This window comes from Dermacentor andersoni, chromosome 1 (assembly GCF_023375885.2).
Source record: "Dermacentor andersoni chromosome 1, qqDerAnde1_hic_scaffold, whole genome shotgun sequence".
NCBI lineage: Eukaryota > Metazoa > Arthropoda > Arachnida > Ixodida > Ixodidae > Dermacentor > Dermacentor andersoni.
Window position 1 is genome coordinate 236022473 of NC_092814.1, and position 13892 is coordinate 236036364.

General features: G+C 43.1%; 1 protein-coding gene across 1 annotated transcript in view; it reads right to left on the minus strand.

Moving 5' to 3' along the window:
• LOC126547932 (ileal sodium/bile acid cotransporter-like) overlaps positions 1-13892 on the minus strand; it is a 245116-nt gene that overhangs the window by 134883 nt on the left and 96341 nt on the right. Inside the window, exon 2 of the mRNA XM_050195999.3 lies at positions 6604-6809. Coding sequence (XP_050051956.1) covers positions 6604-6809 — 206 coding nt within the window. The remainder of the gene's footprint in view (positions 1-6603; positions 6810-13892) is intronic.

Sequence of the window (13892 nt, forward strand, 5' to 3'; positions counted from 1 at the left end):
TATGCAGTACAACATACCGTCACTAATTCTTCAGTTTCAGAGGGGAAGAAGCACTTGATTCTATTTAACAGACGATCTGTAATACTAATTTGGGGCTTCCTTCATTATTAACAGTAGACCATACTGTTTATACAGATCTTGTGTAGCATCCTCTTGCACAAAATTTGTAAGGATTAAGTTTTGTAATAAATTTTCTGCTATTCGGTATTTTATTTGATATCCAGCTTATTTTTTCTTCATTTCATTCGATATTCTATTCTAAATCTACTTTTCGGTATTAGCACACCCCTACAAAAAGTTAAGGACTGCTAGTTATATTTGTGCCATTAGTATAGCATATAGATTCAAGAACACCTTTTTGCAAGTGTTGGTTGTCGTATATGAATCTTGTGGATGAGATACAATTTCCTATATTTTCTGTCTCTCAGAAGTGTGACTGTAGAATATGAAGTGTAATGTAATTAAATTGTGACCTGACAGGTTTACATGCTGTGCGACTAATTTCGGAAGTTTCTTGGCAGTGGCCGCACGATTTTTCTCTAATATACCGTTGACTGACTCTCCTGTTTTGCCGACACACTGTTTGTATTCAACCATATAAACAAAGCAGAGGGTAAAGTTAATCATGGATAGTGGCTATGCGTGTGTGTGAGTGAAAAGTGTACAGCTCCCGGTACCTGCGAGTGTATGCAGGCAGGGTACCGTCCTTCTGCCAGGTAATAATGCAAGATTTTTTACAGATGCAACGGATACGTCAGGATGACCACGGATTTTTCTACAAGTTCTTTCACAAGACACCACAGCTCTTTGACAAGCTATTGAGCTTTGTCGCAGAGGACCGCACACGGCAGCACCACATTCGAGAAACCCCTGGAGCCTGGAGAACGACTTGCTGTAGCATTGAGGTTTTTAAAGGATAGTTGCCCCTAGAGTAATAATGTGCGATTGCAGGAATACAGAAGAACACTGTTTCTTTGTCATTTAATGTATCATTTATTTTATTTACACAATACTGCCCGCCGCCTTTTGGCAGCCAAATCACGAAGGGGTCACAAAACATTGAAGCACAACAAAAGAAATAATAAGATGACTGACAATGAGCACGCATAAAAGATATTAATACATAATCTAGTTCATTATACACAACTAAATATTTATTAACTCATAAACAAATAAAAAAATGGGACACAAAATGCTGATACAAAACGAGAAATAGTAATGAAGGTACTGACAATGCGTGTGAAAGGAAATACCAGAAAAAAAAAGATCACATGATCACAGAGACAAAGTTTCAACTTAGTGCATCACCAGTGTAGCAGTTATGGCTAACTATGGCTAGCAGTTAGCTAACAAAAAAATGCCATCGAATGGGATCACACGAAAGCTACCTCAGTGCTTTTGACCTTGCGCAACCTGTGACACATGCTTTGAGGAATGATTGTACATGTAGTATTAAACAAAGGTAGTAGCTAACCTACACAAATGAATTTTGATCGTATGTCACTCAAAAAGGGCCCCCACAGCCATGCAGATCATTGTCAAGAAAAGTCATATCATAATTAGTATGCAAACAATTGAGACATGGGTACTAATTTTTTTTCATGCATTCAAGCTACTTGGCATTCGGGCAAGACGTGTGGGGATTGAGGCGGCTAGACTCTGCAGTGGTGTGTAAGTCGTATAGTGGCGATCGTGCCTACAAAGTATTAAACAACTGCAGAACAGCACGACAGCCGCAGAAATTTCTTACGCTTTTTTCAGTTTAAGAATTTTTTTAAAGCTCACATGCTGTTCACGGCTCCCGTCAGGTAGCCCTGCTTCCTGCCAGAGAAGCAGGGTCATACGTATACATGTCTCATTTACGCACTGCCTTCAATGTCACTAATTACGTACAAAGATTTTGGCCAAACATCCAATGCAGAACATGCAAAACGAACTTTGGAACTGAGCCATGGAACACACACACACAAAAAAAAATGCAAGGAATGTGGCTTGTGGATGACAGTTGTGGGAGAGGTAGAGGTTGTCTATGTTGGCAGTGAACCTTGCCTCCTGGCTATGTGGCAGCAGGACTTTTCCCTTTCTGCTACTTCTTGTAATAATAATAGAACAATTTGAAAAATACTTGCGCTGCTAGAACGCCCCGACAGGCTTTACAACTTGCAGCATATAACCAAAATTTTCAATGGGGACTGATTGAAGGTTCATTACATTTCTTTTTATTTATAGGCATGTACAGGCATCTCTAGATGCATGCACAAACTCTACATGCACAGGTGGTGAACTCAAAAAGGTTCATTGCTGCAAGACAGCATGAATGAGCAAAGACAGATGAAAGCGATAAACATCTGTCTTGCAACAACAAACCTTTAGTTGCAAGTCAGTGCTTCTTTCTCTATCGTAGGTGTGTTGCTAAAACATGTTCACACATCTCTACAGCAGCAATGGCCAACCAACCAGGCCCACAGATATCAACTTTATGAAATTCTTGAATAATACCGCACAAAAATATGGTTACAACACAATGTAAAATGAACAAAAGAGAAGAGCTGAGGGGCTTTGATATGTCAACAATAGACAAGGAAACGTATAGAAAGCATAAAGGAAAATAACTGTCGTTTTATTTGTAATATCGACATCACAAGGAGAAGGGAAATGAAAGTGAACAAAATATAACTTGCCACTGGTGGGAGCTAAACCCAAAACCAATTGAGCTGGAGGCTATTCCACCACCTATTTCTTAGAATGTTTATGTGTACTAGTTTAGGCTCTTCCAGTGCTCTTGCACGAGTAACACTGGGTAACGCTACCAGGGTGAGATCTAGTACATGCACATACAGGCTCAAATAGCCATTGCTGCAGCTCTACTGGTAAAGCAATGCAAGCAGAATTCAAAGGTTGTGGGTTCGTCTCCCATCAATGGGAAGTTACCTTTTCATATACTTTCATTTTCCTCCTTGTTTCTCCATTTCGATATAAAGTAATTAAATTAATCAATGATTTCCTTTTGTTTCGTTATCTCTTGGCTTTATTATACAAAAAGTATACATTAAAAAACATTAATCTTTGAATTACTTTACTACTTGCATCAATTTAATTTTCATATCGAGATTCTTATCCTCACTGACCTCTCTCACGTGTTTGAGCAGAGAGACGGCAAAAGTTTGAGGTCATCCTGTGGTTTGCATCTTTTGATTGCACTTGAAACATTGCCTAATTCCTCTAATATTAACTGACTCTCATCTTTCTTTTTCCTTTTCCTCCCTGCTGACGTTGCTTCAGAAGCAATGCTTCCCAACGTATCCAGTCTGCTACTGCCTGCTGAAGCCAGCGATGCTTGTGACTGCGGCCTGCTGTGGTGTGCCTCAGAAGCCTCAGGAACCAGAACTTCTTGAAACATCGGTGATTCAAGAGATTCCAAAATGTCCTGACACTCCACAGACTCATGCGACGCTGAAGACAGAGTCGATGCTGGCGCTTCTGACTCTTCACTTGATGGTGATGGCACTTCAAGTGTTGCCAGATTGAAAAACTGGCACATTTTTTGTTAAGATGTCTGCAGCACTTCCCTCCTCACTCGATGGGGGCACTGGTGGAAGGTTGGCGGACACCCTGCATGTGAGTGTAATAAGGTTTGCACATATTGCCAATGTGTAAATAATGGCCAGTCTGAATGCAAAAATATATGAAGGCTCAAATCCGTCCACATTTGTTTTAATGTGTGATTTTATTAGAGAACACCGAAGCTCTGAGTCAGTTTTGTAGGGACAAAAGTGGTTTGCCTACACAACCAGAATGAACAGGTTCTGCATGCGCTAAAGTGTAGCTTTTGTATCTTTTTCTGTTTTTGCTTGTGATGCATTTAAGCAGTTCTTATGAGATCTGCATGCCTAAAGCCTAGTGATAACTTCTACTCAAAACAGTGCATGATATTTGCAATGTTTCAGTTTTGAAATAATTAGCAGCAAGCATTCTACTACATTTAATCAGTTAAACCACCTAATAAATTTCATGTTGAACGATCTACGCTTGCACTTTCTAAACATAGAGTAGTAGTATTGTTAGGTCTTGCTTTAGCACAAGGCTCTCTCCTGTTCTAGTTTTTCTACTTGAAACGTTCTTGGCTTGTAACTTTGTTTTCCTTTCACTTGTTTGTAAACTTCATCTCATTCTAAACTGTTTTTCTTAACTGAATGTACGTCTAAACACAGTGTGAAGCTGTGTACGTAGTAGTCGGTGCATTTGTTGTTTGTATTTAGAAAGTTACGTATAATAATGTTTGTCATCTTGCCATCTGCCTTGTAAAGGGTGTTTTGGCCCAGTAAAGCTGATCTTAGCTAGCAAACCCTTCCAGAAGGTTTTTTAAAGCCAAGCTTTTCTTGCCTCTTCTCTGGACTTTCCCACCGCTGCTCCTACTGTCTTGCCAAATAGCTCTTACTGAATGCCTCATACTGATGGTAATGTAGTCGTTGAACCATTGTCATCCCAGCTGACTACTGGCTACTGTCTTGCACGAGTGACCAGTACCGGACGTAATGCAAATGCCAATTATAATAATGTAACTAGATCGTGGTTTTGGCATGTAAAATTTCAATAATCATTTTGTGCACAGTGTGAGTGTGTTTAACTGGATCATCTAGTCTTTCCTTGGAAATTTTGCTAAGCAGGAACAGCATTCTCCACAAACACTGTGAAAGCTTCGCTTAAACCAGTAACTACAGCACCTGGGATCTGCATAATAACCGCAGGCTGATAATTAGGTAAGGACACTGCTGAGCAGACACAAAAAGAATTATCAATTTCACAGCTGACAATGTCGTCAGTACTATGGTGCATTTATTCCTACAGGATGATGACACTGAATGAATGCCTAAGCAAGCTAGGTAATATTTGAGGGTCTGTGATGAAGCACCGATTTGCACACTGCTGGCAAGCAACAAAACGCAAAATTAAAGCTGTTCCTTGCAGTCACCAAGATACGTGAATATAGCAACATTCAATACTCGGTTAAATACTGGCCATTGACTTGCATGCTGCCTTCTAGGATCAGTGCACAGAATCAAAAGAAACTACTGGCATCTTTTGTGTTTTGTTTTTGTGTGTGCATCATGCAAGCCCTTTTCTTTTTATTCGTCCTGCTAATTTGTATGTGATATTCTCTGTACTTCTGTCTTATGCTTTATTGTTAGGTCTTTGTGTGGTATTTTACTTGTTATTTCGTACCTGTATTTCTGCTTTCTCTGCTCCCCACTGCAAAGCCAAACTGGATTTGTCGGTACCTAAATAAATAAATATACAAAGCTATCCTTGTGCTGCTTGTATGTGCCCATACCGGATCACATTTAACGAAATATGCGATAAGCGGAGCAGCGATTCCGCACAAATATTTTATCGCCAATTAGACAAAGCTGAATATAATGCACACTGTGCGTCGATTTACTTGTGTAAGCACAATTTTGAGTCGATTCCCACGAGTGCGGTGCATTTCCAGCTATAATACAAACATACGGCATCTCCGGTCAACGTAGTAAAGGGAAAGCACTAGAATGCCGTGTTTCATTTTTAACACGCCGGTTAAGATGGAAACTTCAAGATCACTTGCGGTCTACACTCCATTGTGTAGCGCAGGAACATCATCTGGTCGAAAAACAGCCGGATGACGTCGTCCTGAACGTCGTCTGGCACGGCGCGGCTCTTTTCTTTCTGAGATGTCTTCCCAGGCGCCGAAATTTATTCCCCAAGGACTTCCATCACTTCTGCAGCGCTGTGATAACGTCATCTGCACAGATGAAACGCGTTTTCGACATCTGCGAGTCGGCTGATGAGATAGGCAGCTTATACCAGTGCCACACAGCTAAGCTTTCGATCGCGATCGAGCGCGATCAAATTTCTCGATCACGATAAGTTCTACGTAGATTGCGCAGTACAGGCAATCGTGATCACAAAATCCGATCCCGATCGGGCTCGATCGCGATTGAAACTGCTCCGGTATGACGCCCGTATAAAATTCCGAGCACTCACCTGTTCGGCATCGTTGGGCATGACGATCCACGACCACCTCGTCATGTGCTTGTTCTTGTGGCGCTTGTGTTTCGCCTACTACCAAAGCGCAGGTCGAGCCTCAACGCAGGCGATCAGCGCTTCGTTGTTGATCGCCTTCATAGCCTCAGTGCTTTATCGACACGAAACCAGCAGCGACTCCCGGCGTCTCCGCACGATTCTGAAACTTCAACAACCTTTCCGAACCGCCGGAAGTGTACATGCGGCCCACGTGACGTCGGTGCACAAGCTGCCACTTCCGTCGCGTACGCTCAAAATGACGCCCAAGATCAAGACCTCCTTGACGCGCGCGTTTCCTGCGCGTGTGCCCTCTCTAGACGCGTAGGACAGGCGCGTACGGCCTCGCAGACGCGTGACGCGCAGCCAGGCGCGCACGATTCACCGCGTGTGGTTGGGCCTTTAGAAAACGGCTGTTGTATGCGGTGCTTTGTATGTCAAACTAAAAAAAAATATATATTTTTTATATGGTAGAATGTGGCGCATTCCTTCCAACGCTACTGGAAGCTTACGAAAAGTTCCGTTCCTTAAGGTGGCACACTTCACCTGAGAGGGACGTCCCCGTCGACGAAATATGCGAATACGTTGGAGACAGTCCCGCCGGGGCAGCATGCCATGATGAGCATGCCGATGGCGTACAGGCCACTCAATCGCATGCACGTCAACAGGCCGAACGCCAGCAGGGGCATCATCACGAACTGGCACAGCATTCCCACAGCCACGCCGAACGGTCGCCGCAGGTGTGCCCACAGCTGCAGAAGGATCGCAGCAACAGCTTAGAGAGAACATGGCAGCAGCACATTTTACGCACACCGTGCTGGATTTGTCCAACGAACACAAACTCTACCGCCCTGCCATTGTCGGCCAGCCGGTTGATGGTATGCTTAAGCGAAATCTGAGTGGTTGGCTGCAGAAGAGTGAGGAAGAGAGAAACAAACATCAACCCCCCCCCCCCCCCGGAGATATGTACTGGTCTTGCATCGGAGCAATCTCAGGGCTAATCAAGCCTGACGCACCGTTACCAACCATGCAAATTAGGCGCTGCGTAGGAGACAACTAGCACGGAGCATGCAACTTCAGTCACGTTTCCTAAGAATAAATGGGCAATGCCATGTTCATCCTAAAAAAAAAAAAAAAAAAAACAACATAGGACATAACTCATCCAAGTAGGAATGACGGCAATGGTACGAAAACGATGGTATGACAACGACGGTCTGATAATGGATGCGTGATGGCGACTCTCCGACGACGACGTTATGACGACGATGGCAGACTCAGTTGCTGCGCAATATTTGGTTAGCATCGATATTCGAAAATACCGAACAGTTTATTTTCAAATACGAATGAAATATTAGGCACCAACTATTCCTGTTCGAAACTTTCAATATTCGCCCACCCTATAGTAGATACATTTGTGCAGTTAGAACACTATGCCCTGCTGATAAATGCACTCATATATATATATATATATATATATATATATATATATATATATATATATATATATATATATATATATATATATATATATATATATATATATATTCTAATAGACATTAAGAGAAAGACATGGCGCTGGGCAGGTCATGCAATGCTCAGATTAGATAACCGTTGGACCATTAGTGTCACAGAATCGGTACCAAGAGAAGGGAAGCGCAGTAGAGGACCGCAGAAGACTAGGTGGTGCGACGAAATTAGGAAATTTGCGGGTGCTAGTTGGAATCAGTTGGCGCAGGACAGGGGTAATTGGAGATCGCAGGGAAAGAAAGGCCTTCGTCCTGCAGTGGACATAAAATAGGCTGATGATGTTGATGATGATGATGATGATCGTGAACAGTTTCCTGTTCATCCTCCTTCAAGCGATGGCGCAGCGGACATGTCAGGTTTCAGCGATAAGTTTGCATAGGCTGAGCTCGTCGCAGTCATTGAAGATAAGCGGAAGGACTCGCCTCCTGGTTATGGCAATATTCCTTGTCATCAGTTGAATAACCCCGAAGGACGCACTGTTTTCGCATTCATGCAAGCTATGAGCGAGATATGAGCCTAGCGAATCATTCCACACGAATGGGAACGTTTTATATTGGTGCCAATACCGAAATCTGGCAAGACAACCGGAATATTTGCGCTGCTCCGGCCCATTCTTCTGACGCCAATACTATAAGACTTTTTGAGGGGATACTGGTAACTCATTTTTCATGACGACTACAGCATCACTGTGCAGCCCCAACTACCTTCTGCTGACCATAGACCATGTCTGCTGACATAGCCATAGCCAAAGCATACGAAAGCATACCACACAAGATACATTCTTCGTAACATAAATAGTCCTGGCCCACTCCATATAGTAAAAAAAAAAGAAGCCACATTCGTCTTTTGCACTCTGACGTACTCAATGTGTGTGGATAGAGAAGGGGACCCAAAGGATCTGTGCAGGTATCTGTTGCTTATTATATACTTTTCCTGCCTCTGGCATGGAGGCTGCACGACTTCCTCAATATCCGCTCTGTCATGCATGAGAACGATATCATATGTGGTCTGCCCACAAGACCTGGATTCGAAAATGCGAATATTCGCAGGAAGTTCTGCATCTTTTTCATGAATAAGCACAGACTGCCGAGCTCGATGTCACGACTGAAAAGTCCTGCTGTACGCTAGTATAGCCAAGGCCGCAGGATGGTAGCGTCAGAGACGGACTTTCATCTCAGTATTAGTCCAATGATTATGCCAGAAAGTGGAGTGCGGCTGCTTGGACTCGACATATCTCGTTGTGGATCCGTTGCCTCACTGCTTCGAAAGGTTCACAGAACGTCGGCTACAAATCTGCACTTGGCGTGCAGGTTTGCACGAAGGAATGCCGGGGCGCGCACTGAGGTGGCTCGCCGCCTCGTGCGCTTCGCTCTGTAACCGCGTGTTATTTACCAGACGCAATTTCACCGACCTGCTGCTTGGAAGTGGGAGAGTCTAGAGGTGATAAGTAAAGACGCACTAAGAACTACTATGCCACTTCCTCGTCCGACACCCATTCAAGATTTGCAGCAACTCACTCGAGTTGACACTATCTTAGAGCCGGTGACTCAGTAAGAGAAAGCCAGAATTTTTAAGACAGCGCGTTTTGGCTGCCGAGGCTAGTAATTATCACTTCAATGGCAGGCCCCTTCTGAAATTAACAAAGAATGACCTCCCACTGCGACGAGCAAAACGAGAACAAGGTGAAAGCAGGAGTCCACGTTTCGACAAGTGGACTTGATGCCTTGAAAAGAACAAGTCCACTTGTCGAAACGTGGACTCCTGCTTTCACCTTGTTCTCGTTTTGCTCATCGTCTTGAATTTCCATCTCCCGCATTCCCCGCGTTTTCCCTGGACTTCCACTGTGATGCTACACGAACAAATCTACCTAACTTCAAGAGACTTTAAATTTAATATCCCTGCTACAATGAAGGTGTACACCATAGTTAAAAGATATGAAACGTAATACGTCTTGGAATTTAAATGGATAATAGCTTTCCTTTTGCTTTTAAATATATATTAGAGTGCAGCTCTTAGGCACCCGTTCCTGTGGCGAGCGTCAGCGTACCTCGTAACCGAGCGAACGAGCACAGCAAAGGATGAAAGAGCGAACGCGGAGCACAGCTGAGTATAAACACTGCGATAACCAAGAGAGCGTGAGGAGGAAAGCGGAGGAGGAGGGTATGGCGAAAGCGTGAGAAGAAAAACGTAGTACCGTGCAAGACTGTCTCTGCGACGAAAATGGCTGCGAGATGGCGCCAGAGTAGCGCGCATCGTCTTTATGGAAACTTGAGAAAACCAGCGAAATAGAGACGCAAACATGAAGGAAAGAAGAGACACCACAACGCTGGAACAGCTACTGACATAGATTTGAAAAAAGGACCATCCTTCAAACACTAAACCAATGCGCGAGCATTGCGCTTTTCACTGTCGTCAGTGGGACTTTTTGAAAATGTAATTATCATTGGCATAGGCAGGATGAAAGCCGAAAGAGATACTTGAGGCGTTTTATAACAGGGTATAAGAGGAAGGAAATGCATCAGTGTTCCTTCTATCTATCTTAACGATAAAGAGATAGCTTTCTTGAAAGGCGGAGCTTAAAACATATAGAAGTAGTAATAGATAGGCCAAATTGTGTGTCTATCAAAGTAGAGAATTTTGTACATTGCTAAGAGCCTTGCGCATGAGTTGGCGGTTGGGCGTTCGATGGATTGTCCGTTTTTCAAATATATGTCTGTTGCTAGTCCAGCATTCTGGTGTCTGTTCTTTCCTTCTTGTTTGCGTCTCTATTTCGCTGGTTTTCTCAAGCATTAGTATGAAACAACTGCCTCAGCAAGCAGCCCTTCTACAGTCTGTATGGAAACAAAGCGCGGCATGAGCAGAGTTCTGTCTGCGGCGGATGCTGTGGAATCGCGCCCACGTGTCACCCACGCGCTGCCTCTCGCGATCTCCCGAATAGCGAGGCAGTCGCGCCACACTTCGCTCCCTTTGGAACGTGCCGCACGAGACAAAGTGTCCGCGCCAGCCAATATATCGCGAAATAAAAACACGTATTGAGCTGCACTCAAATTTAGTATTACAGAGTATCCTAATCGTCGGTGAATTTTTTCGCAAATATTTAATGCCACTGATGTCGATTGATTATTTGTGTAGTTATTTCACTTTCACTTTACTCCTTCTTTAATTTCCTCCATAGACTGACTGTAGCTTGGAGCGCATTCTGTTTGATTGCCGATTTGTCAGTTTTTTAAGCTTTTATTAGCATTCCTAATTTGACTAGCCTTGTATGGATGTTATTTGATTTTCTTGTTTCAGTGTTATTTAATCATTATTTGAATGCGCGATATCTGGGCTGTAGTTCAGTACGATGGTTATAGTGTGATCACGGGCCTCCACCAGCTTCGGCTATTGGCTGAACTTTTTTGTGGAGTAGAATTTTCATGATCAACCAAAATAAAATAAATGAAGTGAAAGCGTTATGGAAATGCACGTCTACCACGACTCACTCAGTGCAGGGACGGAACTGAAGAAAGTTACGAACACAGTGCAATTCTGCCAATAATTTCAAAGGCTGCACGAGCCATACCTTGACATTACAGTGGTGCACTAGATTCAGGGACATGGTTGGAGTCTTGGCCGCTGAAATGGTGAGAAATTAGGCCGCTGAAATGGCTCTCTCAAAATTGAAGCCAAGATGTAGACAGAATATAGGTGTTTATAATAGCAATAAAAAGGGTTTAAACATAAATATTAAGAATATTTTAGCATAGCAGCCTTTTACTGCACAGGAAATTGAGTATATTACCAACGGTTCCTATGACTGAAACACACAACCAACGCCTTTGTAACAGAAACCGTCGACATGAGCAAAAAAGCAATTCGCTTGATTTTTAATGTCATTGCTGAATCTGGTACCCAGGAGATATTGCTTCAACAGATCCGTGCGAATAAAAACGGAGCGGAAGTTTCCGGCATCGATTATTGCAAGCGTCACTTCAAACTTGCCCACGGAACACCACTAACTATACGAAAGAAAGGGGGTGTGCCCGAAGTTAAGAGAAAATAACACCGACAATTTGGACAAATTCTCAACAACTGCTGTTTTTTATATGCATAGTTATAGTAAGTAAGTAAGTAAGTAAGTAAGTAAGTAAGTGCTTTATTCCCATATACAACATACATTTGAATATGGACAGGTCTTGAGGAAAAAAGCTGCGTCAGCAGCTTGACTAAGTCCTAAGACCCATTTTATGGCAGCAGCAGGGGGGAAAACAGTGCATATAGAAATGATAACAATTAAGCAGAAAAGGGCGAATAAATTAACGCAAAAGAAACAAACACAAATAGATAAACACAAACATTGATAAACCAAAACAAGTTACTTAGCTTGCATATTAAGAAATCAGCAGTATGAAAAAAAAAAAACCACACTCAGATCAGTCACACATACTAACAGCAGATAGTGTTGCAAAAGTAATATTGTGATCTACAAGTACAAAGTATTAGGCATAAAACCAGCTCTAGCAGCAATAATAATTATACAGACTAGTTAACGAAGACTGTAAAACATCGATATCAACGGCGATCAGTGTGTTAAGCAGGACAGGCAGCGTATAAGCAATCATTTGCTTTCCATAATTAGTGCGCGGGTGCATTACGTGCCAATATTCTGGAGATCGTGTTTGATAATGGCGTATGTTCTGTTTAAGGTTAGCTATGGAACGGATACAGCAATTATTCGATTTACACTCTCTAACGTATGCACGGACTAACCTGTAAGTGTACAAATCATGCGCTTTGTGTATTTTCAGTTCTTGGAAAAGAGGTTCACTTGGGGAGTCCCATGGTACATCACATATCACAAGGAGTATTTTTTTCTGAATTATGAATAGTCTACCTATATTTGTGACAGATGTGGTACCCCAGACAAGGGAGCAATAATTCAGATGACTGATGAAAAGGGCGTTATATGTTAGCATTTTTACATGTCGTGGAAGTTACCTAAGGGAGAAAACCGCGGATCAGAGTTCAACAGCGGATCAGTAAGGTACGCAGAGTTCGGCAGAACAGCCAGTATCAGGTCTTCAAGGAGCGCCACAAATGGAAAATCGGTTGACTCAGTGAAAAAAAAAAGCGAATTGTGGCCTAGCCCTTATACCTAACAGATAAAAGACAAATGATCAGGCCATTTTAGAGAACAGCCTTATTGCAGTTACACGCGGTTCGAAGTTAACAGATAGTCTGTTACGACAACGGCGGAGGAAGCACTCGGAAAGTAGTTTGCCGTACGCATAGGGTTAGTACTATTGTCTCAAAACCTCTGCTTGAAACATTGAGTTTAAATCTGGAAGCCGAAATGAAAAGGAGCTATGATGAGAAAATTCCGACACGTGCAGGCTTTTCACGCAAGGAAGAATCAGTGTCGATCAACAACTTATTTGAAGATAATCCAACATGCAACTACGGTAGCGAGCAGGCAGAAGGTTAACATTGTTGGCGAGCATGTCATCAAACGCGATGTCATTCAGCATTCTTGAGAAACAACCATCAAACTCGAGGGAAATCTGTGGAGCGTCCTCTTTTGCCGTGTTCGTCTTGTGTGTTCAAGTGTTTCAAGATCCAAGTCCGACCAGAGGAGACGAGCAGGCGCAATACGTATACCATAGGAAATTGTACTGAAAAGATGGAGTAGTAAAGACAAACATGTCTGCGTATTCGTAAATGGGCCGCTGTTTTATTGCTGAAAGAAAGCGTGGAACCTGTGTCATTAATCTGCATAATGGCGCTTTGGCGGCATAACTGAGAACTGTGTTGGCGTTCTGGTTTCGATAAGCGCCAAAGACACGCATTATACGTATTATGGCTGCCATTGCATTAGCATGTGAGCCATGGAGTACACACGAGACTCCCTTCAAGATTTATCGTGGTTGAGTTATTCGCGAATGTAAACATTAAGTGCATTTGATCGAAACTTTGCTATTGGCTCATGTGTGCTGGAAAAAATAGGCCAATGTGGGTATCGCGCAAAGCCCGTGCACGGCCGGCTGTGGTGGTGGCATTAGCCTGAACTAGAAACAACTTCTCTGTGCTCCCTCACCGTAACATTAGCTTAAGCAGAGCAAATTATGTAATCAAGCCGCACAGATAAAGTAGCTATAGCTCAGCTCATCCAGCACTGCGGAGCTAAGAGTCACACGAGCACCTCTGCTCCCTTGAATGGAGGCCAGTGGCGGCAAGGTTAATGCATTCGCATGGGATTCCCGCGACAGCCGCCACAGTCCTGCATTTCCGACACTTAGTGTACAAGCGCCTTTTTCCTGTGATCACCA